At 42.4% G+C, this 25,492-nt stretch overlaps 1 protein-coding gene and 1 long non-coding RNA gene across 6 annotated transcripts; one reads left to right on the forward strand and one right to left on the reverse strand.

Moving 5' to 3' along the window:
• Positions 1-3,993: 3,993 nt before the first annotated feature.
• Positions 3,994-21,537, forward strand: TCTN3 (tectonic family member 3). 3 transcript variants are annotated; one of them, XM_055118893.1, is made up of 14 exons: positions 3,994-4,330; positions 4,459-4,582; positions 4,871-4,989; positions 10,026-10,162; positions 10,416-10,524; positions 11,186-11,301; positions 11,769-11,804; positions 12,529-12,609; positions 12,923-13,048; positions 14,285-14,392; positions 14,933-15,027; positions 15,315-15,468; positions 17,375-17,503; positions 20,609-21,537. In XM_055118893.1, the coding sequence occupies exons 1-14, from the start codon at positions 4,069-4,071 to the stop codon at positions 20,843-20,845; spliced, it is 1,833 nt and encodes a 610-aa protein (XP_054974868.1). In that variant the 5' UTR covers positions 3,994-4,068; the 3' UTR covers positions 20,846-21,537. The 3 variants fall into 3 exon arrangements, with proteins under 3 accessions (XP_054974868.1, XP_054974869.1, XP_054974870.1); XM_055118894.1 differs by having other exon boundaries at positions 10,032-10,162; XM_055118895.1 differs by having other exon boundaries at positions 4,871-4,979; positions 10,052-10,162.
• Positions 13,059-25,466, reverse strand: LOC129399326 (uncharacterized). 3 transcript variants are annotated; one of them, XR_008627050.1, is made up of 5 exons: positions 25,021-25,466; positions 24,019-24,203; positions 20,585-20,830; positions 18,128-18,271; positions 13,059-13,281 (listed from the first exon to the last, which is right to left on the reverse strand). It is a non-coding gene; the product is annotated as an uncharacterized LOC129399326 (long non-coding RNA). The 3 variants fall into 3 exon arrangements; XR_008627049.1 differs by lacking the exon at positions 24,019-24,203 and having other exon boundaries at positions 25,021-25,456; XR_008627051.1 differs by lacking the exons at positions 13,059-13,281; positions 24,019-24,203 and adding an exon at positions 14,321-14,425 and having other exon boundaries at positions 25,021-25,460.
• Positions 25,467-25,492: the final 26 nt, after the last annotated feature.

Genomic DNA, 25,492 nt, shown 5'->3' on the forward strand with positions numbered 1-25,492 from the left:
AATAACAGAGTGGGAGACTATCACCCAAGAACTGTAGAAATAAGTACCAGGAGGTTGACTCCATGGCTTCGAGGCTGGCCTCACGTTCCGGGGAAAGGTCAACTCAGAGAAGCGATCACCAACTACATTGTAGTCGAAGGCCATGTGGGGGAAGGGAGTTGCGGGCTGAATGAGGGCTAGAGACTGAGCACAGCGGCCACTGAACACCTTTATTGCAAACCACAACAGCTAATTAGAGAGAGAGAACAGAAGGGAATGCCTTGCCACAGTGGCAGGGTGGGGTGGGGGGGAGATGGGATTGGGGAGGGTGGGAGGGACGCTGGGTTTACGGGTGGTGGAGAATGGGCACTGGTGAAGGGATGGGTTCCCGAACTTTGTATGAGGGAAGTATAAGCACAAAAGTGTATAAATCTGTAACTGTACCCTCACAGTGATTCTCTAATTAAAAATAAATAAAATTAAAAAAAAATGAGTCTGTAAAACACATGTGAATAAATTTCATTCTCCTTTCCCCAATTTATCTTTTATATTTTAATGTTAAATCCCCCCCAAATTGAGAATTTCATATCATGGAGATTTGTACGAACATATCACTGTATCACTGTCATCCCATTGTTTGTCGATTTACTTGATCGAGCACCAGTAATGTCTCTATTCCTCCTAGCCCTGAGATTTTAGCAGCCTCTCCTTACTCATCTTTCCCAACAATTGGAGGCTCTTTCAGGGTCAGGGGAATGAGACTTATCGTTACTGTTTTTGGCATACCCAATACGCCACGGGTAGCTAGCCAGGCTCTGCCCGTGCAAGCGGGATACTCTCTGTAGCTTGCCGGGCTCTCCGAGAGGTATGTGTGTGTGTGTGTATGTGTATATACATATACATATATATGTACACATATACATATATATGTAATATATGTATGTCATATGTATGTATATGTATACATATATGTATGTATGTACACACATATATGTGTATGTATACACACAAGCACATATGTATGTATATATACACATGCATATATGTATGTATGTATATATACATATATGTACATATGTATACATATACATATATATGTATATGTATATACACACATATATAAAGATTTGTATATATCTCTTTGATTTGTTGCCTACTGTCTGAGCTCCATCAAATATGATGTGGTAATTATGGAAAATGGGTAGGAAGTGTCTTATAATGTGTCGTGCGGCCGCTTTTCGGTCGAAAGTGGCCTGGAGCATGGCAATGGTTGGGTAGTGGAGGTTGGCTGCAGGGACTGGGTCCCTAGGTGGGGAGGGTTCTCACTTGCCCCCCTCTGGGGTGCCCCAAGTGAAAACAGCCTGGCATGGAGTTCCATACAAACATGACAATAAGAAAAATAATATGTATAACCTTTAGCAAGAGAAAACAGGAAGTACTCTAAGAGTATTTTTAAGGTGCCAAAATGTAACAAAAAAACTCAGAAAGACCTTGAAATGTTATTTCCCTATACACTATCTTCAAATTACTACAATTACGGGTCTCTTTAGCCAATGCTAATAAATTCAGGAATAATTTATCATTGATTTATCATTTTTTTTTGCTTTTTGGGTCACACCCATGCACAGGGGTTATTCCTGGCACTGCACTCAAGAATTACTCCTGGCAGTTCTCGGGGACCATATGGGATGCTGGGAATTGAACCCGGGTTGGCCGTGTGCAAGGTAAACGCCCTACCTGCTGCGCTGTTGCTCCAGCCCCTGAGCTCATATTCTTTTAGAAATTACTAATATATAAATACTCATGTTAAAACACAAATGTTGATATATCTTATAGCAGCCCATAATACAATCAAATAAAATACAATTGAGAACACTTATAATAAAGAGATATACTAAGCTACTAGTTACAGTATTAATTTCTGATCAAAGATTATGTCAAGTGTCCTAAAATAGATCTTCTCAGTAATTTATTTGCAAATGAATTTAGGTAAGTGAACTAGACTCTATATAATTGTGTATTTTAATTTATAACTCAAACCAAACACAAAAACAATCCAAGCTTACAAGATTACTGAGGACATCACCGTGTCAGCAGAGGCAAGATTTCGATCATGTACTGTCCAATATGTTAGCGACTAGTCACAGACACTTATTTAATTTTGAATTAATTAAAAATTTAAATTTCATGCACTATTTACAGTAGCCAAGATATGCAAACAATCCACTCTATAAAAGGTTGAAGATTTGATATTCAACCATGGAGCTGAAGTGTACAAAGGAAGAAAAAGACAAATACTGAATAGTCTCATTCACATGAGGGATATAAAAATATGACAAAGAATAGGCAAAACCAACCTGGATTGAAGTCCAGCACTGAGATTGACAGAGGGGAAGCAGAAATAGAGTGCAAATTGTGGAGGGGATTCTCATAAATATGGTGCAGGAATTTTGATATTTACAGAATGAGTATCGTGAGACTTATTGTTACTGTTTTTGGCATATTGGATACGCCACGGGTCTCATGATGGAGATGTTACTGGTGCCCGCTCGAGCAAATCGATGAGCAACAGGATGACAGTGACAGTGACAGTGACAGTGACAGAATGGGTATGGTGTGAAAAGTTACTATTGAAAAGTTGTGGAAAAAAATAACTCCTGAAGTATATACATGATAAATAAAATGTTTAATTCATTTTCTTGCCACATTATCATTTCAAATGTGCATAGTCACATACAGACAGACTGTGGCTACTATATTGGATGGCAGTTATAGAAAGAACGTTGCTTCAGGAAATTCTGTCAGACTCTAGAGAATCAGAAGAGGTACATATGAAGGTGGGAGTGATAGACAGCAGGCAGGGCACTTGCCTTGCATGTAGCCAATCAGGGTTCAAACCCGGGAACTCCTTATGGTTCCCAGAGCTTACCAGGAGAGATCCCTGAGCACAGAGCCTGGAGTAAGTCTTCAGTACTGCCATATGTGGCCTTCCACCGCATCCCCTTCCTTCACAAATGAAGCACCACTGCATGTGAAAACCCAAAACTAATAAAGGGGGGGAAATAGTGATTAGGATGAAGGAGGAGAAGTTCTTCTTTTATCCCTTCTACTTTCCCTGATTCTGATTTTTCCTCTGATGTCCTAGAAAAATCTCTTTTCCTTACTTTTTTCCTGTCTTCTCTCATTTCCCCTACCCCATTCTCCTTTTCTAATTTTTTTTAGTAACTGATATGCACATTTTGTGATTTCTTGAATTTATTGAGGTGTTTTTTTCCTTATATCTCAAGGTTAAAATTTAAGGAACTGACTCAAATGGTTTAGAAAAAAGTGTGTTGAAACACACATACACACAAACACACACACCTGTGAACTTGGGTGTATTTCCTCCTTGAGATCATTAAGAAACCTTCCTTAGGGTTTCTCACGATTAGAATCTGGATTGAGAAAGATAATGAAATTCTATGATCTCACCATATGTGGGATATTAAAATAAACAAAAACAAGTATGGGAACAGATGAACGCAAAAGAAAACAAACCCTTGTAAACTCCGCTGAACTGAGTTTACCAAAGAGGGGGAGCAGTGTGGTGGGCGGGGGACGGGTGTGTTTCCCACGGACAGTGATGGAGGGAAACTGGCACTTGGATGGTGGATATGGTGCACATGTCCTCATAAATGCTTGAGAGAGAGGGTGTGGGGCAGAGAGAGGGGGGAGCAGAGGGGGAGAGGGAGAGAGATGCCAGCAGCGCTCCACCTCTAGAGAAAGGACTCAGTCCTCCAGGCGGAGAAACCTACACTGAATTCCTACTGCCACCCAGCGGAGAGATGGCGCTAGGGCACCTACGCCAGTGTAGCAGTTGCCTAGCGACCGAGGCTGTGCGCGGCCGGGCGCGGCCGAGAGATGCCGGAAGAGTCGTAACAAGCCCGCTTCCTATTGGCGGAAGAGTTCTAGGCCGTCGCCGAGGAGCCAATGAGCGGATGGATTCTATCGGCGTCGGAGACCGTGCGACTCCTCCCACGCCCGCTAGTTAGCGACGCGTGTAGCGACCCCCCGAAACTCCCCTCCCTGCCCCGCCCCCCGTCTTTCCCCATGTGCACCTCGCAGCTCGTGCTTCTGCAGGTGCTTTTGCTGATGCTTCGCGAGGGCGTCCGGCCGCAGCCGTCTTTCTCCCCTTCCGGGCCGGAGCCCACCGTTGCGGACCCCGGGCCGGGGTCGGGGAGCGGGAGTCCGCCGTCACCCTCGGCGGGGACGGAAAGTGCCCGGGCTGAGCCTGCGCTCCCCCAGGCTAGCCCGACGGTCGCCACCTCCTCGGCGCCCGCGCCGGCGAACCACACGGTGGACCTCGCTCCAGGTGAGGAGAGGACGGGGGGGTGGGGTGGGGGTTGGAAGTAAATGACCCGCCGCCGCCCAGCGTGGGCCGCGGGGTGAGTCTGTGCCCCCGAGCCCACCCGCGGCGCTCGCTCCGTGTCGCGTTTGCAGCCTCGCCCCTCTGTGTCTGCGACCTGACGCTCGGGACCTGCGATATCAACTGCTGCTGCGACCGCGACTGCGCCCTGCCCCGGCCGCTGACCGTCTTCTCCTTCTGTCTCCCGGGCAGCGTGCGGTGAGCCGGTGCACGGTGCGGAGGGGGGGAGGGGGGAGGGGGGGAGGGGGGAGGGGGGCGGGAGGGGCGCAGGGAGGACCTTTAAGGCAGGTGGTAGAAAAGTCGACCCGCGCTGGTTGGGGTCTGCCCCACTTCCACGCCTCCTGGTGGAACCTCGGTGTCTCCCCCGGGAAGAGCCTCCTCTCTCTCCCGGCTCCCGCAAAGGAGGGGGTGGGGGGAGCGTGGTGCACCCCCTTAGGTCTTACCCCTCTGCTACATCTATTCCTTTCCCTCCCTGTGCCTTCACAGGTCCTCCAGTTGGATGTGTGTGGACAACTCTCTCATCTTCAGGAGTAATACTCCTTTCCCTACCAGAGTTTTCAGGGATTCCAATGGAATCAGTCAATTTTGTGTCCAGGTGAACAACTGTGAGTAGAAACACGATGGCTCTTATTGCCTATCAAAACCTTTTTTTGCCAATTGAATATGGCATCTCCCTTCTCCTTTCATCACACACCCAGACCCACAGTTTCCTGGGGCGGCAAGAGGGGCTGGTTCTGTACCTTGTTCCAAAGGGGTCCCTTCTGAGTAGAGAGCCCAAAGTGGTCCCTGAGGGCCCAGGGAGAGACAATACAGCAGGTAGGTGTTTGCCTTGCAGTCAGCCAACAGAGGGTTGATTGACTCCCTACGCTCCACCAGGAGTGATCCCTGAGCACAGCCAGGTTGTAGCCCCCAAAACCAAAAAAGTAGTCCGTGAGCACTTAGAGGTGTGGCTCAGACACCTAAAGTTGCCCCTCCCCCAAATAAAAGTATGGAGAACTTTAATTCTGTCCTTCTTGTAACTCAGGTCATATTAGAGAGAAGACAAACTCTGCTTGCTACATTGTCCTTCAAAGCATTCACTGAACCCCCAGTACCTGACACAGTCAGGAAGAATATGTGAAGGAATGTCTTTGACCAATGGGCCTATATATGCCTATTGGTTTTTATTCAGGAGGCAAGTGTAGGGAAAGGAACTTTAGACTGGGATCTTAGTCCTGCCATTTATTTAGCAGCTGCATAGACTTGGGCAAATGCCTTTGCATTTCTATGCTTTCTTCATCTACAGTGAGAATATCACTAGCTCTAGAGGTGTAGGTCCTCTTTTAGTTGTAGAGTGCAATTACATGACAGGCAAAATCTTGAAACAGACTTAGAAACTTTCTGTTGATGACCACATTGCTAAAGATAAGAAGCAAATACACCTTTTATTTACTGCCCGTGAACAAAATGATGTTCTCATACAAGACAAATGTCCCTCACAACCTAAAAGTCACCTTGTCCAGATTTCAGAAATTTGTATTGAGTTTGTACTGGTTATCAGAAATTGTAAAACTGTTTGTTTCAGAAAAGTTTGGGGTTTGAGGGTCCAGATTTTGAAAACATCTAGAACCTTGTCTGCATTCAGTGTGCAGAGGTAAAGAGAGCAACAAAAATAAGACTGCATATTCTTCATGGAAACTATGAGTTTGAAACAGCCGAAGTGCCCATCAACGGATGAGCAGAAAAGAAATGATGTGTATATGTAGTGGAATACTACTCAGCTATGTTTGTGTATATAAAAGTATATAAAAGATGAAATCTAGCCATTTGCAAACAACCTGGATGAACCTAGATCATATGTAGAAAAACAAAACGCTGAATGAATTAGTTCACTCGTATGTAGCAGATAGAGAAAAAAAAATGAATAAAACCGGAGTTTTAGACTAAAAACGACAGGTGTTATGGTTAACAGAAGGGGAGAGGATTGGGTAAAGTGGGTAAAAAGAGTCAATTATATGTGCAGAAATCAGAATTCAGGTGGTACACATGTAATATATAGATGCTGGTTTACAAGCCCCTAAGTTTGAATTCTGTTTTAAGCTAATGCTACTTTGTTACCAAGTCAGCAGCTCCCCCTTTTCAAATCTCTCAGTGCCTTCTAGTTCAGAGCTTTTTGCGGCTTCCTGCCTTTCATTGTCTTCTGGCCTCCCATACCAGGCCCATGCATTGCCTCTAGACCAGGGGTTCTGAGCTTTCCCAACAACATTTGAGAGTTTTTCTCTTAGAACTATGACTCGAGCCTGTTGCCCTCCACCTGCAAACCCCAGAAGGCACACCTACATCCCACAGCAACCACCATCCAAACACCTACTAAACTCTGAAGAGATGCCAAGCCAATGAAATTCCCACGTACACTGATCCTGGAGCTCCTGAAGCACGTGGCCATGCGACATCCCCATGTTCCACAATACTGACATCCCAGTAGGAGCACAGCAAATTAGATAAGAAAGTAGCATAGAACTCAACTAAGCTCAATAAGCAAAAACAATTAACACAGAAGGTTCAACTAGTGACAAGCAGCTCAGTGAATCCTCAGACAATGACTTTAATGACCCATTGTGAGATACAAAAATTTTTACAAACTTTCCTTTACTAAGCTATTTTTTAATAATTCCATTCACTATTATGTTGTAACAAGCAATATAAAATAAATTATTTGTGCCTGTCAGTGGGGCAGGCTTGTGGAATGGCTGGAAAACTGGGGATAGTGTGGAGGAAGAAAGGTCCAGAGATGGTGGGACTGGTGTAGGGACATTGAATACCCGAAACAACTGTATTATGAACAGCATTATAAACCACGGTAGTTAAGTATTTAAAAAGCCCTTTTAGGGGCTGGAGTGATAGCACAGTGGGTAGGGCGCTTGCCTTGCACACGGCCGACCCGGGTTCGATTCCCAGCATCCCATATGGTCCCCTGAGCAACGCCAGGGGTGATTCCTGAGTGCAAAGCCAGGAGTAACCCCGTGCATTGCCGGGTGTGACCCAAAAAAAGCAAAAAAAAAAAACCAAAAAACAAATAAAAAGCCCTTTTAGGCAACTATGAATTATTAGCAATTTATATAAGCATTGTGTCTCCTCAGGTCAGCATCTAGAAAGGATGGAACATACCTTTCATTGCTAATAGTGCTTAATATCTGCTTATGATGACCAGTAGTAATGGATGTTCATAGTCAAAGTTTGTATCCCATGACAGTGTAGAGAAAACCCCAGACCAGAATCATATTAGTGATCTATTCCTGGTTATGCCAGTTGACTCTGTGGCCTTTTATAACTTATTTATCTAAAACTCATAATGGGATTGTGCTACATGGTTTATAGACTCCCTTCCACATCTGAAATGTATCAATCTAAGTCATAATACCTTTGAATTTTATTAGGTATAATATACATTCAGGCAAAAACTATTTTACTTAGTCTGTGCTCCTTCTGCTTTTTCTCTGCTTATGTCTCTGCATTAAAGTGAAATTTCAAAAATGTTAATTTTGTCTTGGACCTTTGCCATTTAAAAAATAGCCAGGTAGATATTTGTTATTTCAGCCTATCTTCTTTCTGAAATTCAGCATCACCTGTTCCAGAATGGTGCTTTTCAAACTCTTAATATGCATGCACATCACCAGGACAGCATGCTATGAACAGATAGCACAGCGGGTAGGACGTTTGCCTTGCACATGGCTGACCCAGGTTCTGTTCCTCCATCCCTCTCGGAGAGCCTGGCAAGCTACCCGTGGTGTATTCAATATGCCAAAAACAGTAACAAGAAGTCTCGAAATGGAGACTTTACTGGTGCCTGCTCGAGCAAATCGATGAACAATGGGATGACAGTGCAACAGTCTACAGGTCTGGGGAGAAACTTGAGATTTGGAATTTTGGACAAGCTCCTGATAATGCTGGGGCCACTAGTCTGTACCAACTCTGAGTGCACGGATTTAGATTATAGATTGATAGAGTTTGTAGGACCTTAGCATTGACAGTTGTATTCATTTCATGCTTTGAGAAAGCTGAAAAGTCAAATAAATAGAACTTTACAAGTGCAGGAGATAAAGGTAAATTATATGTAATGTGGGGTTTTTTTTTTTTGCTTTTTGGGTCACACCCAGCGATGCTCAGAGGGTTACTCCTGGCTTTGCACTCAGGAATTACTCCTGGCAGTGCTTGGGGGACCATATGGGATGCCGGGGATCGAACCCGGGTCGGCCGTGTGCAAGGCAAACGCCCTACCCGCTGTGCTATCGCTCCAGCCCCAAAATTAATGTAATGTAGGAATCCTTATTCTTTCAGTGACAGCTGCAGGAACTTGATAGATAAATACAATGCTATAATAGAAATTAGACCTTTTAGGGAATCTGGAACCTCCGATATAGAAATTATAACATGAAAAGAATAAAAATAGGACATGTCTGTTAACTTGAGATGGGAAACACTATTAATGGGAGTGGTCAGCTGAAAATGAAAGGGAATAGGAAGATTTAAATATGAAATAACCATCATCTCTAACTTTATTATGTTCCTATGGGAAAAGTACATTTTGTCATCTGGTATCAAACATGAGCATTATTGCACCTCCTATTTTCACCCTAAAGTGCTAATCATACACACTCCTGGCCAGCATTAGAAACTTTGAACTGACTGGAATTCACTGGCTATGTTCTTTTAAAAAAATTAAATTTATTCATTGTGGATCCTATTGTATTCATGATTAAGTTTCAGCCCTACAGTGTTCCGACACCAATCCCTTCATCAGTGCCCAATTCCCTACACTAATGCCCTCTGTTTCTCCCACCAGCCTGCCTCTATAACATCACTTTTTTTTTTAAGTAACTTTTGACACTGTGGTTTACAGTACTGTTACTGGGTTACTACATGAAACGAGAGGGTTTCATGCAAAACCCCCGTTCAGCACTCGCTTCTCCTTCTGGCTGACCACTTCCCTTCACCGCTATTGCAGTGTTCTCTTGCCTGTCCCATTCCTCCTCTCCACCCCTCACCCCCAGCATGCTTCCTGCTGAAGACCTCACTGGCCTTATTCTTATCCAGCCCTTGCTGCTACATCACTGATTTAACAGATTACAAATAAATTGCTTGACAGAAATCAGAACCATTGTTATTTCTTAAAATCTAATACATCAGGGGCTGGAGCGATAGCACAGTGTGTAGGGTGTTTGCCTTGCACATGGCCGACCTGGGTTCGATTCCCAGCACCCCATATGGTTCCCCAAGCACTGCCAGGAGTAATTCCTGAGTGATGAGCCAAGAGTAACCCCTGTGCATCGTCGGGTATGACCCAAAAACGCGAAAAAAAAAAACCCAAAAAAACTACTACATCACTGATTTAACAGATTACAAATAAATTACTTGACAGAAATGAGAACCATTGTTATCTCTTAAAATGGAATGTCAACTGTAAATCTCTCAGGAAAATGTTCTATAACTTAATTTGAATAATAAAAGTATATAAATTAATAACATACACTAAATTTATACTTAAAATTACTGTATTTGGATACTTTATATGTATATATTATGCCTCAAAATACTTTTAAAAGTTACTTGGTATGCCAGATTAAAATAAATTTTTTTAATCTGAATTTTATTTAAAAAAATGTTTTAGCAAAACTGAACTATTTCCAGAAGCTCCAAAAGGTCAATGCAACTAACTTCGAGGCACTGTCTAGAGAGTTTGGAGGTGAATCATTTTCTCCAACATTCCAATCTCAGTCACCACCATCCTCTTATTATAAGGTAAGCCTAAGGAAGGGGATGGGATTGTTTGACTTGCCTTTTCCCTTAGGTCAAATAATTATTGCTTGGGTATCTTGATATATGCTACTTGTTATATTCCTGCCGCAAGCAGGTAAACCAGAGTTTACCTCATTTGGATAGCAATGTTGTTTATGCTGACAAACTACTGAATTAACTTTAATTTTTACTTTGACTTTTCTGTGATGCTCAGACCTGTCTCACTGTGAATAAATTTCCACTATATTTTGTATAGGCTGGAGACCCCATCCTGACTTACTTTCCCCAATATTCTGTAGTAAGCTTACTGAAGCAGCCTGCGGGAGTTGGAGCTGGGGGATTCTGTGCTCAGAGCAATCCTGCAGGTGAGTCCAAAGCGAAAGTGCCAGCCTTTCTGTTCATTTTAAATCAAGCTAGCAGGCTGGAAATAGGCTGAGAAAGACCACATTTTGCAGATATGAATGAAGCCCTGGGTTAAGTCCTGGACACTGCATGCACTCCTCTCACTACCCTAGCATGCTGGGTATGGCCCCATTAGCAACTCAAAAAGGTTTTTCATTTATCACTTCCCTTTAAAAATATTCCTTAATTTGTTTACAGGGGCCACGCCTGGATATATTCATTTGGTGGGGGTTTGATGGTGCGCGTTGATTGGTTCAGTGCTGGGCCCTGACAGTGCTGGGGGCTACCAGGACTACAATTGGTGGTGCTGGGGGAGAAACCGGCCATATGGTACCAGGATCAAACTCAGGGCCTCGAATGTGCCACACATGTGCTCCACACCTTTGACCCACTTCCTCAACCCCATCACTTCCATTTTTTAAAATTATTTTATTAGTCATTTGTTTACAGTATTATAAAAACTTGGTAGAGAAGTTTCTTTCATTTAGATGTAAATGCCTCAACACACCCACCACTAAAGTACCATTGCCATTTCACTGTCAAAGTCCTACCCCCATTTCTCACACCCAACTTTCCCTTTCTTCCGATGACCACATTTGTTCCCTTACTTCCTTGTGTTCTAAGGTTTCCTGGAGAGTAAAAGTACAACTTGTGCTCATTTCTTCAAGAACCTGTCAAAAAGCTGTACATCAGACCCAGCCCTTAATGCTGCCTCTTATTATAACTTCACAGTCTTGAAGGTAGGTATCTCTTCTCTCCCCTCTGTCACCACTGTGGATTTAGTGAAAACACGCTTTTCACTGTTGGGATGAGGAAAAAAGGCACTGAACTGGAAGTCAGAATGCCCAAGAGCTTCATAAAAGGCAGAAGTCTTAGAAATCTGGGTATTTGAAGAGAGATCACAGAATTAGGCATATATAGGCAGAGATAACCCTACTGGTAATGTGACTGAATGGGGAGGAGGGATGGTGACATCTCACTAAGTCAGCAAAACTTATGTGTGTTTGGAAAAACTGCTCAGATAGGTGGCATTCCAGTTCATCCCTTAGACCTACTGCTGGCAATTTAGTATCAGGAAGAGTTAGGTACAAAAGAAGTGATTCACTCTAGTAAAGTTGATTTGTTCTCCCAAATTTGAAAACAGGAGTTCCTAGAGATCTTCTGTAAAAAACATATGCATTCTTATGTGCCTGCTATTTTCTTACAGGTTCCAAGAGGTATGAATGATCTGGAGGATAAGAAGGTATATAATGTTATTTATTGGGGAAAAAAGAGAAGAGACTCTTTGGTCCCTTTGCATCTAAGGCAATTTCAGTTTAGACTAGAATGGTGAAAGGAAATATGTCTGGCATATCAAACTGTTAAATAAGAATTGAAAAGTGTTGGTTCACGTGAGCTCAGTATGATTAAAAATATCGCATGGGCTGGTTAGGTATCTCATGGGAACAGGGCCCATGCTTTGTGTGCATAGGGACAGAGTTTTATCCCCAACACTTCCATGGCCCCTGTACCACCAGCTCTAGCTGTGGAGATAAATGAGCATCATTGGGAAGGGTCCCCTGGCCCTCTGAGGACTGTTTGGGAGGTCCTCCCAAAAGAGAGTGTCATATGAGTAAGGGATTAGATAAATTTAGGAAACATGGGGTTAAAAAAAAAAAAGTTAAGCAGTGAACTTATTGGAGTTTTTAATATTCTACACTTTTTTTAATCTCTAAAAAGGAAATACCAGATGCATGTCTAAAACTCATTTGACTATTGAACCCACTTTAATAATTACGAATTAATGTCCTGAGAAATATGGAATATGAACTGATTTAGAATTACTTTTAAATTTAAACTGTAGACAGCAGTGAAAGAAGAGGAAACAATGATGGTTAAGAAGGAAAGCGTACATTTCAGCATAATGTATAGAGAGAAGTAAACTGATACTCTTGATTTTAGTTGACATATTTTCTTTTCTTTGCTAGTTTCAGGTTCCTGTAACACTTGTCTCACAGGCTGATTCTCCTCTGTTGGCTGGAAACACTTGTCAGAATGTTGTTTCCCAGGTAGGGATGCTGACCTCAGATTCTGAAATGGTGTTTGTTCAACAGTACTAGAGGTGAGAAATGCTACACAAAGAAGGAAGCCACATTGTTCAGTGCATGCACCGAACCGATTGCCTTGAGAGTATTACGCTAAGCAGTGGAGGGGGGAAGTAGGGTCTGATCCTGAGCATCAGGTATTCCTCCAAACACACAGCCAGGAACAGCTCCCAAGAATTGCTGGGTAGGGATCGCAAATAAACAAAAAGCAAACAAACAGAGAAACCCAAAGGACAGAAAATCTCCTCTTCTAATTGATTTTACTTTCGTATTTCAGGTCATCTATGAGATAGAGACCAATGGAACTTTTGGAATCCAGAAAGTTTCTGTCGCTTTTGAACAAATCAACCTGACTGTTGGACCAGACATTTCCTTACAGCAGCACTTCATCATTCACTTCAGGGTTAGGGTCTTTCTTCCACAAGGGTCAGGAGGGAAAGAAGCATTGGGTTAAATTATATTTAAAAATTAAATATAATTCGGGGCTGGAGTGATAGCACAGCGGGTAGGGCATTTGCCTTGCATGCAGCTGGCCCAGGTTTGATTCCCAGCATTCCATATGGTCCCCTGAGCACCGCCAAGGGTAATTCCTGAGTGCAGAGCCAGGAGTGACCCCTGTGCAGCGCTGGGTGTGACCTAAAAAGCAAAAAAAAAAAAAAATTAAGTATAATTCTTCCTCTTCTACAACACATGTAATAGAACATGGAGGCTCAGTTCAACTGCCAGTTGAGGCCTCAATATTTAATAGTCCTTAATTTAACATAAACGATCTTAGGAATTCAGTGATATTTATTCATTAACATTTTCTCTGAATATCTGGTTCTTTTAAAAATAGTTATATCTAGGTCCAGGGATGTGACTTAAAGATTGAGCATGTACCTCACATATGTGAAGCTCTGGGTACAATACCCAGTAATATCAATAAAACTAAAAAGTTATTTTGAATCAAACTAAGCCAACATCCCACAGATTTTTTCTATCTCTAGACATTCAGCATTTTATTATTACTACTTTAGAGCCAGGAGAGACCAATTTCTTCCTCATTCTGCCCTCAGGACATTGACCAAGTCTTCCTCACAAAGTTCATCACTGGAACATCTATAGTTAAAAACTATTTTTAGGGCTGGAGCGATAGCACAGCGGGAGGGCATTTGCCTTGCACACGGCTGACCCGGGTTCGATCCCCAGCATCCCATATGGTCCCCCAAGCACTGCCAGGAGTAATTCCTGAGTGCAAAACTAGGAGCAACCCCTGAGCATCGCTGGATATGACCCAAAAAGAAAAACAAAACAAAACACCACACACAACTATTTTTAAATTTAAATTCCTTCTGATTTCAGCCAAGTTGATCAGAGCCCTAAAATCAATCATTTTTGGTAAAGAGAGTGGCAGGATATTTGAAAGATTATCATCCTTGGTAGAAAGAACATATAGGGAATTTCAGTATACCATTTGAGGGTTTATTTTGTGTATTAAAAAAAGTAGAACACTAAACATTTGTACACAAGTCTACGCTGTGGAAGGAAGTCATGTTGTTCTTTACGGAAACTTATTGCATTGCCTTGAAGGGTATGAAGTCACGTAATGAAGGCTGGAAATACACTTTTTTAACAAAATTCACTCTTCTTCACTCTCCAGGCTTTTCAACAGAGCACAGCTGCTGCTTTTATTGGCCCTAGAAGTGGGAATCCTGGTTATATTGTTGGGAAGCCACTCTTGACTCTCACTGGTGAAAGAAGTCATTCCGTATCCTTCGGGAGCTGGCATCATTCTTGTAGCCTAATAAGAAAACCTGCAGCTGCAGGTCTTTGGGAGTCGTTTCTAAGGTCCTCCCTTCTTTTCATAATCTCTTTTACCAAACCTTTGATATGTTATATTTTCAGATACTGTTACTTTTAGACTGGGTAAAAGTGAGGATTGTGATTGATCTTGGGCTGGTTGTGTGTGCTCGAGCCTGACAGTGTGGTACTGCTGCTGCCAGGGCTGCTCAGGGCACGTGAGGGATATGCAGTGCCAGAAACTGACCTCTGGGCTTTGCCTCCAGTTCTTTGAGCTCTCTTCCAGGAACCTCATTTCTCGTTTCTTTTTGTGTGATTTTATGGTTTATGGTTAGCTATTTTTGAGAAATTAGCAATTATTTATTTTTTTAACCATTAAAGGAAAAAACTGAATGTTACCATGAGATTAACAGAGATATTTTTGAGAAGCCAGTAATAAGAGCATAAATAATCCAGTCTGTCTAGAATTTTCTGTTATGATCACCTTGACCATCATGTCCTACCTCAGATGACCCTGTTGCAAAGCCAGGGTGATGGAACGTGCTCTATTAAGAGACCTGAAGTACAATTTGGAGTGAATATGAAATCTGGTTGCAAGTTCAGGTAATTCTTGGTTTCTGCATCATTTCCCACAATTTTCTTTTAGGGAATATGTAGTTAGGACAACTTTTTAATTTGCCTGTTTCAGAAGATGCTAATAAGGAAGTATTTAATAATCGGAATAGTATAAACATTACTAAGAATTTGCTAATTTCACACTACCTTTCTTTTCTTTATACATACTAAAGATTGTTTCCTCTAATTTATCTTGTAATACTATGTCTAATGCTTGGATTGACTTTTTGATACAGTATTATATCAGTATTAGTCTGTAACCGCCATCATTTCAGACCCCAGAAGATGAACTGCAGTGATGTTCAGGAGGAGGTTTATCAGATTCTTCATGGAACGCCCAAACCAGAGCTGGTTGCTGTCTTTGGTAATGCTCACCCAGCCCAGAAGGGAGAGTGGGCCAGGATCCTCAGCAGGAACTGTGATGTTTCGGTGAGCTGCTAAACACATTGTGAGACTCTTTGTAAATTATGAATGTTAAGACAAAAATGAACTGTTCTATAGATGGGAGACATACATCTCCTAGATAGTTCTTAGCCACTGGTTTTGGGTATAGAAATACAGAAGCCTAGGTGTTAACAGAAAGAACATAATATGGTTGTCATAGAAGTAAAAATATACGAAGTCATACCAATATTTGAGGCAATTCTTTCAGGTTAGGTTGAGCCCTAATTTTATTTTCCTTACCTAATTGGAGAAAATTTTGAAAATAAAAAATCTAGAAATATATTTGTGATTCAAAAATCACATGCACATGACCCACATTTTAAAAAATACAAAAGAAATAGCTTTCTCCCAGAGAACCAAGGCAACTGAAGTCTCTTTTGTTCCAGAGATAGATACTGCATGTTTATTGTTCACGCAAGTAAATACTCAGATTCTTTTTTTATTTCTTCAGTTTTTGGGTTATACTCACAGTGCACAGGGCTTACTCCTGGCTCTGTGTTCAGGAATCATTTCTAGTGGGCTCAGGTGACCTTAAGGGGTGCTGGGATTGAACCTGGGTTGGCAAGGCAAACACCCCCCTATCTGCTATACTATGGTTCTGGCCCCTTAAAAAAAAAAACCTCAATACAAATGCTTTTCTGCACTTCTGCAATTTTTTAAATTGCTCTTACAATTTTTTCCATATTAGCACAAAATAAGATTCTGCATTCATTGCATAGATAATTTTATATTGTTCGTCCCTCTCGGAGAGCCCAGCAAGCTACCAAGAGTATCCTGCCCGCACGACAGAGCCTGGCGAGCTACCCATGGTGTATTTGACATGCCAAAAATAGTAACAAGTCTCACAATGGAGTCGTTACTGGTGCACGCTCGAGCAAATTGATGAACAATGGGATGAATATTAAAAAAAAAAAGTGTGGATTTAAAAAGCACAAGGGAGGGGGTGTGGGGCTGGAGCGATAGCACAGTGGGTACAGCATTTGCCTTGCACACGGCTGATCCGGGTGCAAGCATCCTATACGGTCCCCGAGCACCGCCATGAGTAATGCCTGAGTGCATGAGCCAGGAGTAACACCTGTGTATTGCCGGGTGTGACCCCAAAACCCAAATAAATAAATAAATAAATAAATAAATAAATAGCTAGCACAGGGGAGTAACACAAGAGCTTAGAGTTTCTGCTTTTCAAGTGTATGGTGATGAGTTCAAATTCCCAGTATCTCACATGCACAAAGAGCAATCCTGGTGCTCAGCAACCTGCCACCCCCAGCACTGCAAACAGTTTCAGCTGCCCCATAGCTAGGCATCTGAACCCCACACAGAGAGGTGTGATTCCTTGCTAACAGGCAGTTAAACAGATGTATGAGCACCATGGCCAAGAAGTGTGATCTGTGATGAACATGTGTGAGAGCTGCAGCAAGCACTGCAGCTGTGTGCCTCAGCTAAGAGTGCGATGCCCACTAGCATATACACAAGCACTGTCACCAAAGGAGTGTAAACCTCCGTCAGCAATGCAGCTGAGCGTGTGAGAACCACAACCTGACGTGCAGTCCTCACTAAGCACCTGAAAGGGCAAGCCCCAGGCATCACAGTAACACACCAACAATGTGAAGGGTAGGGGAAGTAGGGCAGGTAAGCAACACTCTTTTAATGCTTCTTAGAATACTGTACCTGGTCTATTTTACTGATCTCTGTATTAGCAATTTCCATTTTAGAATACGAAGTTTTTAAGAAAAAGGACAATCATATCTAATTTGAACTTTCCTTTTTCCTAAGCTCCACTGCCTTCTCCGTTACTGTATATGTATTGTTCAGGAGCCAGGGCTACTTGAGCGCAGGTGACTGACGGGCAACCCTCAGCAATTCAAGCAGTTGCTTCTTTACCTTTCTGTAGGCTGTGCACTGTACATCCTGCTGTGTCATTCCAGTTTCTCTGGAGATCCAGGTGTTGTGGGCATTTATTGGCCTCCAGTCTAACCCGCAAGCTCATGTGGCAGGAGCAAGGTTCCTATATCACTGCCAGGTAAGTCATGACTCCTAAGGGACCTACGCTGACACAGAACCCTGTCTATCTTCCCTCATATGTCATGCGAGTGTAATATATCTCCTTCCCCTTCCCACTTTGCTTAAAATTTCCTGATCCAGATTATAGTTTAGGTTTATTTCTTTTAAACTATCCTACCAGTATTTTTATTTTAGCTAATTCAACTACAAAAACTTTTTCTATAACTGTATTCAATATATCACTTAAATATTTCTTAGAGAGTCTCTGAACTTGTTGATGGCTGTTAAAACTTACTGCTTTATAGTAGTTAGCAATTCTTAATTGAATGCACCCCATTAAATAGTTTTAATAGGATGATCTGTGTTGTACAGAGAAACAACAAGGGAATAGTGTCCTTTGATATCAAATGATGGCAAATGCTTGGCTTATGTGAAAAAAGGTACAGGTAAAAGTGTACCAAATGATGACAAATGCTTGGCCTGATTGAAAAAAGTCCATGTGAGGGTGTACTAAAGTACACCTTTTGTCCTTTAAGTTCACATTTCTAAAGATAATTTTATTCAGTCATTATCAGCATAATTATAAGCACAATTAATCATTTGATTGGAATAAAGTTCTCAGTAGGAAGTTATATTCACTCACAATTTTGAAGGCATTCTTCATCATCTTCTCATCTCCAGTACTGCTGTTCAGAAGCCATTTTAAGATCTTTTTACTTCTGGTACTCTGAAGTTTCCACAATATGTATCTTGGATAGGTTTTTCTTTATTCAGTAGATTCAACAATCTGAGATGGCGTTTATGTGAAAATTAAATTCTTATTAACTGTAATTATTACTTCATATTTAATAATTTCCTCCCCACTATTTTTGCTGTTATCTCTAGTACTCCTATAAATGTGTATTCTAATTTCTAGGTTCTTTTTTCTTTTATATCTTTTTCTATGGGATGCTGGGAATCGAAACCGGGTCAGCTGCCTGTTGTGCTATCGCTCCAGCCCCAACTTCCTCAATTTTTAACCTTCTTACTGAATATTTTTATTTGGGCTATTATATTTTCAATATATAAGAGCACTTTCTTATTCTGCTACTACTTTTCATAGCATCCTTTTCTCACTTATCTTTTAAGATACTATCTTTCACTTCACCTTTCACTACCTTTGTTTCCCGAGTTTGTATGTTCCGCACATTTTTCTTCACTATGAGAAGCCCCTCCCCTAGGTTGGCCTCTCCATAGAGTAAGTAGCTGAGCTGATTGAAGCCTCTGAACATGAGCAAAACTTACTAATTTGTGGCCTTCACTGTATGGCAGTTACATGAAGCTTGAAGCTTGTGGAACTTCCAGATTTATCTTGTGTCCTTTTTGCTGAAATTACTAATTTTCTTTAGAAAATTCTGGTTCCTGACTAAAGGATATGGGAATAAGACCGCCTGTCAGCATTTTTAGAGCTATATTGGGGAAGGGATTTCATGATAAGTTCTCTATTTTGTAAATCTTGACTCACTCTGGTCTTCTCTATGTCCAGGGTCTCTAAATACAGAATTTTTCTGGTTTAAGTGGTTCAGTCTGTTATTGTGGTGGGGAGGGGGAGTTGCCTGACTGATGTTCGGGAGTAGAACCATTTTCCATACTGAATATCTGCATATCCCTGTCTCCGTTGTTTTTTTGGGCCTGGGGAAGGGGTGGGGAGTTCCCAAGCAATGCTCAGGGAGCTTGGAGGCCACCCCTGGCAATGCTCTCCAGCTAGGCCAAAGGGTCCAATGCTTGGACTCAGTGAGGCAGTAATGCCTGGGCCCTCAGTCCTGGGAACCCTGCAGTGCTTGAGGGACCTCTAGGGTTACTCCGTGCAGTGCTTGGGGATTGCACATGCTGCCCAGTGTTCAAACTTGGGTCCCTGCACATGCAAAGCAATCACCTCTAATCATTGAATTATCTCCTCACCTCTTGCCCACTTTTCCTTTTTTTCTTTTGACTTATTTTTATTGATTGTGGTTCTTTGATTTACAGTACTGTTAATGATGATTTCTCACATAATTCCAATATTTCCACACCCATCACCACTATGCCCACCTCCTTTCCTCCCCCAAGAACCCAGTGCTTCCCCTGACTCCCCAACTCAGTTATGTGGATCTGTTCTCCCACCGTGTGTCCTTCCTGACTGACTTCACTCAGCACTATATCCTCTAGTCCACTAGAGGATATTCAGTCCTTGACCGAATATTCTAGGGTCCTACAGTCATCTGCTTGCTTCTAATCTAAATTTAGGTTTGGCCTTTTTTTCTCTCTGTGAAACCTTGCTCCATCTGCTTTCTGTATTCACATATTGTGATGTTTCTCCCTTTCAGTGAAGATGGAGTTTTTATATCACTGCTTATTGGATTGAAGTGGTTTTCATGTAGAGAAGATGACATCTATCTTAAAATAAAATCTAGTAATTGCTCTTGATGAGCTTGTATATAGTTTTGAGTATGAAAAATTCAGTTAAGCAATTTTTATCATATGGAATTTCCCAGCCATTTGAAACAGATACATATTCTTACTACAATAAATAGTTTAAAAATTTTAGATGTATTTAAATAGGCATGGGCTTAAAGGTCTCAGACTTATAGCCATCTTAGAGTAGAGCAACTTCAGATCTCTTAGAAATCCTCTGATGGATGGACCAGTTGATGGATCAGCAGCTTAAGTCTAAGAGTGTCTTCTTTGTAAATGTATATCGTTCTTTGGCCACCTTAGAAGTTACATTAGTTTTTAATCGAGTTCCTCATGAGAATTACATTTTTTAAAAGAATCCACAGGTAATATCAATACAAGTTATCACAGCAAGCCCCACATTCATTAAAAAAATAATCTGGGAAGGATAATCCCAGGCAAAATTATATTCCCAGAGTCTGATATTCTCTAGTGCCAAATATCATAGCAGAAAACTTGTAAAATTTATAAGCTGTTGCTAAAAAATTCATTTCCTATGATTCAGAGAAGAGAACTGCACAGGACCAATAGGAGAAAAAGGTTTTATTTATTTATTTTTTGGTCCCTCTTTGAGGGAGGAAAAACTAATCAAATTTGAGGGCTATATATATGGTAAACAAGTACTGACCTGTCTTGAAATCTCTTCTTGCAGGAATTCCCTGAAATCCCAGAAGTATCCTTGACGACTGTTGTGACTTTCGTGGACATTACTCAGAAACCAGAGCCTCCACGGGGCCAACCCAGACCAGACTGGAAGTTGCCATTTGACTTTTTCTTTCCCTTCAAAGTGGCGTTCAGCAGAGGGACAGACTTTCAAAAAGGCTCAGTCTCTCCCATCTTTATTTGCTGTCTCTTGCTACTGGGAATTCTCAATCTAGAGAATACATGAAAAAGAAGAATCTGATTTCATTTTACCCTGTGTGAAGTTACGGGGCAGCCTGCTTTTTGGCTGTCTACACTACTCATGACCAGCAGAGAGCAGTTAGTGGTTTGCCACCGTGGTCCCAGGCGGCCTGCTGGTAAAGGCTAAAAACCACTGATATAGAGAACGTGATATATAGAAGAAATTTCTACTTGAGGGAAGAGATTTCAGTAGAGCAATAAAAAGGCTTTAGTCATCCTAACTCTGCTTAGGACTTGGCAGACCACCAGGAATGTATTAAATTCATGGTTTCTCAAGCAGGGAAGGACATAGTCCTGTCTCGGGCTCTTCAGGTTGGGTACGCCTGATAGATCGTTTGTGAGATCTTTGTGTATCTGCTCACAAGCACACTTAAGCCCGGCATCAAAAGGAACATGCCCCTGTCCCTGGCAAACACAAGAGTATCATCCTGGCGACATGAGAGGAACGACTGGTCAGAACAGAAAACTGCTCACTATTGTACCTCGCTCCGCCCCATTCTTAGACCATGCTCCTTGCCCGGGCTTGTGGGGAAAGCAATGCCTTCTGCCCAGTTTTCAAAATGAATGTGAAATTCCCAGCTCCCTTTTCTACTAGCAAACGACCTCATCCTTATTTGTATTCATTCCTTTCTTCCACTGTCATGAGGAGAAATAAAATTGAGAGCTTTCTGGTACTAATTCTAGCAGCACACCGAAACTAGCCTCATGATTATTTTTCCATTTATGGGGTTTAAAAAAGAAGGAGAATTTTTGTTTTGTTTTGTTTTTTGGGTCGCACCTGGCAATGCACAGGGTTTACTCCTGGCTCTGCACTCAGGAATGACTCCTGGCGGTGCTCAGGGGACCATATGGGACACTGGGAATCGAACCCGGGTCGGCCGCATGCAAGGCAAAAGCCCTACCGGCTGTGCTATTGCTCCAGCCCTCAGAAGGAAAACTTTCGTACATAGTATGGTTACATTCAAATCAAGGACTTGGCTTCTTGGGACAGATAACAATTTTGTGTCACTCATTTGTGGTGAGTACTCTAGCTAGCATAAGTAAGCAATGGCAGTTTACAAAGGGCAGTACTGTGGGTGCGGTGGGGCCCTACCTGCATGGCCTACTCAAGAGACTCTGGCTTAGTGAGAAAACTGCTTAGAAATGTATTGAAAGGTATAGGCCAAGGAGATAGCTTAGTGTTTGGGGGTTCTTGCATTGCATGCTCAAGGATGACAGTTTAGTCCCCAGCACTGCACATCCCACAGGTACTGCAGGGGGTAGACTTGGAGGCCCCAGTGCTGCTGGGGTCAAGCAGTGCTGCATTGCTTTCCCCAAGCATTGAACTACCTGGCCCAGCTGACCAAGTTTCCCTGGGAGTGGTCCCATGGTTCCCCTGAGCACTGCTTAGGAGGGCCTCCCTCTCACATTCCAAAAAAGGTCTATTCCTGCTTATCCACCTTTGGTAGAGAATAGTTGGTTGGGTTTATGATAGAAATCCTGGGAGGCAGGAAACAAAAAACTTTAGGCCCAAAGCAAAGCTGTGTAGTCCTTATACTTGAGGCAATTTTAAAAATGGAATTTCTATCATTCTCTTTAAGTTTTCTCTTTGTTGTGGGGGAACACAGCTGATAGTGCTCAGGGCTTACTCCTGGAGTTCTTGAAGAGCCTTACGGAGTTCAGAGGATACAACCCATGTAAGCCACGCGTTAAGACAAGAGCCCCACTCACTGTATTATCTTTCTGGTCGTATTTAACTTAAAATTATTTTTTATAAAAGAACTATGAGGTAAATACACAATATTAGTGAAAATAGTACTGTGCACCTACTCTGAAACAGAATTGCCAGGTATAGCCCTTTATGCGCTCACAAGTTAGTGGGGGAAGACTGACATGTGACACGTGGCGAGGTTAGCTTTGAGAAGATATAATAAACCTTGCTTCATGAGCAGAAAATGCTAACTGTAAATATCTTTGACATGTTTATCATTGTACCCCATTCCACGGTACCTGGAAAGTAACCTATTTCCCTGGAAGAAAGTGGCAAGGTTCTTGTAAAAGTTACTACTGAACTAGGAGGAAGTGCTGCAGTAAACAGGTTATCTGACAAAGTAGACTCAGGAACTGGGAAGCTAATGATATGTTTTAAATAGAATCATGTAAATACTGGGACTGGAGTGATAGCACAGCGGGGTAGGACATTTGCCTTGCATGCAGCCAACCCGGGTTCGATTCCTGCATCCCTTGGAGAGCCTGGCAAGCTACTGAGAGTATCCCGTCTGCACAGCAGAGCCTGGCAAGCTATGCCAAAAACAGTAACAAAAAGTCACAATGGAGATGTTACTGGTGCCCGCTGCAGCAAATCGATGAACAATGGGATGACAGTGCAACAGTGACATGTAAATGTTACTGCCCCCAAGCGTATCTTTACTGAAATAGACCACAAAGCTATTCAACATTTTACATATTCCAGTTTGGCCTTCTTAAATGGAAATAACTCAGGATAACTTATTTTGATTTAAGGGAAGAGTGCTCCAGACTTCACACATGTTCCCCATTCTCATTCTTCATGCAAACGAACTGTTCCCTCTATTTTCTGACTCTCTTACTACAGCACCACCAGGTTTGCCAGAACCCTTCCCTTCTTAATAGTGAGGACATCAGTGCTTCTTCTGGTTCCTTCTGCTTCTTGCCCAAACCAGTTATCCATCAATCATTTTTTTTTAGGGGGATTCCCATGTAGTATGGGAGAGACAAGGGCTGTTCTTGGAGATACTCAGCTAACTAGACAGAAGGTTAAATGGCTGAAGGATGTGGCACTGCTCAGTGCCGGTAGTGCTGGGAGCTACAAGGACCCAACTCAGAGGGGCCTCCAGGCTATACTCAACAGTGCTAGGGAACCATGCCATACTGGGGATTGAACCAGTGCCCATGACTCCCGACCCTGGTGTACCTCCCTGGTCTCCAGCCTTCATTTCTTAGAATACTTTGGCAATAGGCTAACCAACCTCCTTTTTCTAATCCCAATACACAAAGCAGACCAAATCTTATCCCAGTGTGTGTGTGTGTGCAGTTACTCCTTGCTTTGCATCAGGAATTACTCCTGGAAGTACTCAGGAGACTATATGGAATACTGGGGAGCGAACCCAGGAAGGCCATGTTCAAGAATGCCCTACCTACCTGCTATTTTAACACTCTGGCTTCTGGTTCCAGTATTTGAAAAGCCATAGTTCTTTATCCAAGAGGTTCAAAATTTTAATGTCTTCAGCCTTTTGCCAACCAACATCTCTCCTGTCTGTCCTACAGGCACTTTTCACAGGACGTTTCATAGTCTGTCTCTTATTCAGATGATCCTGCTTCTTGCCCTTCAAAGCAAAAATCTACTCATTTTAATTGAGGCAATATTGTTTATAATAGTACTAATATTTACACATTAGGCATGCAAACATACACAACCAAAGTGTCAGAATCTGTCACATTATCCATGGGTACCTTCTCTGTCCCTCCCAGGTAAACTCAGATCTATCCCAAGAACACAAAATCACTAATTTAACAAGAGATACGCACACCTATGTTCACTGCAGCATTATTTATAGTAGCTGGATCTGGAAGTAATCCAAATATCTGAGGAGAGATGAGTGAGTAAAGAAATTGTGGTATATGACCCAATGGGATAATTCTCAGCTATAAGAAATGATGAAATACTGACTCTTGCTACAACTTGAAAAGAATTAGAAAACATGCTAAGCAAAATAAGGCAGAAGGAGAAACACAAATACCTTATGATCTTGCTGGAATAAATATAAAGAATCAAAGCCAAGTTATCGACAATAGCCAATGAAAACAAACCCCAAGACTACCCTCTTTTTTTTTAATGTCTTAGGGGAAATCCCTTGTCCAACACTGCTATTCCAGCATTGTACTATAATTATTTGGGCAGTTATCTGTACCATAAAGCTGTGAACTCATTGGGTGAAACAGACAATGCCTTCCTCCGTATAGGTGTTTAAACAGTTAGTGTTAAATAAATTGCAATGAATAAATTGGCTTGAAAAGAAGTAACCTTAGGAACTCCTACAAGAAGCCCCCTTGTTACAGCCCTCCTCTCAAAATTCCTTCTGGGAGAGTTCAAAGTCTCTGAGCCTGAACACAACTGTCTCAAAAAAAAAAAAATACTCTTACCAATGCTCTTGCCGAAGCTGAGTCTCTTGTGGGGGGAACCTCCAGACGACGAGGGAGTAAAACATTTGATCACAGTACCAACATTTCCCCCGGTAAACAAACAAGAATTTGCGGTGAGCAAATTACAAATCCGATTCTGTAAATAGCTGTAAACTGATGCAACTTTCTTCCCAGATGTGCGCGTGCCCTAATGCTCAGCATTGACAAGCACACTTTAGGAGTAAAAGCTGCCAGCAGCTGAGGGTGGGGGGCATCTTTACCAACCCCCCAGGAAGGGAGAGCTGGGGGGCCACATCTTTGGCGCGCGTCTGGGGTGCATGCAGATTCTCCGGGCCCCGCCTCCCCGCGTCTGCCGGGCCTCGGGGGCGTGGCGTGGAGCGCCACGTGGAGCGCAGACCCCATTCTCGGAAGGACTCTACGCCGTTTCCGCAGCGCAGCTCCGCCTCGTGTCCCCGCGCCCACGCCAGCAGCG

The sequence above is a fragment of the Sorex araneus genome, chromosome 11, assembly GCF_027595985.1.
Source record: "Sorex araneus isolate mSorAra2 chromosome 11, mSorAra2.pri, whole genome shotgun sequence".
Lineage (NCBI taxonomy): Eukaryota > Metazoa > Chordata > Mammalia > Eulipotyphla > Soricidae > Sorex > Sorex araneus.

Bases quoted from the DNA above. Each gene is read 5' to 3' on its own strand.
- TCTN3 (XM_055118893.1), top strand. From the start codon at position 4,069: ATGTGCACCTCGCAGCTCGTGCTTCTGCAGGTGCTTTTGCTGATGCTT. The intron at 10,525-11,185 runs GTGAGTCCAAAG...TTGTGTTCTAAG, and splicing joins TGCTCAGAGCAATCCTGCAG to GTTTCCTGGAGAGTAAAAGT. The intron at 17,504-20,608 runs GTAAGTCATGAC...CTCTTCTTGCAG, and splicing joins GGTTCCTATATCACTGCCAG to GAATTCCCTGAAATCCCAGA.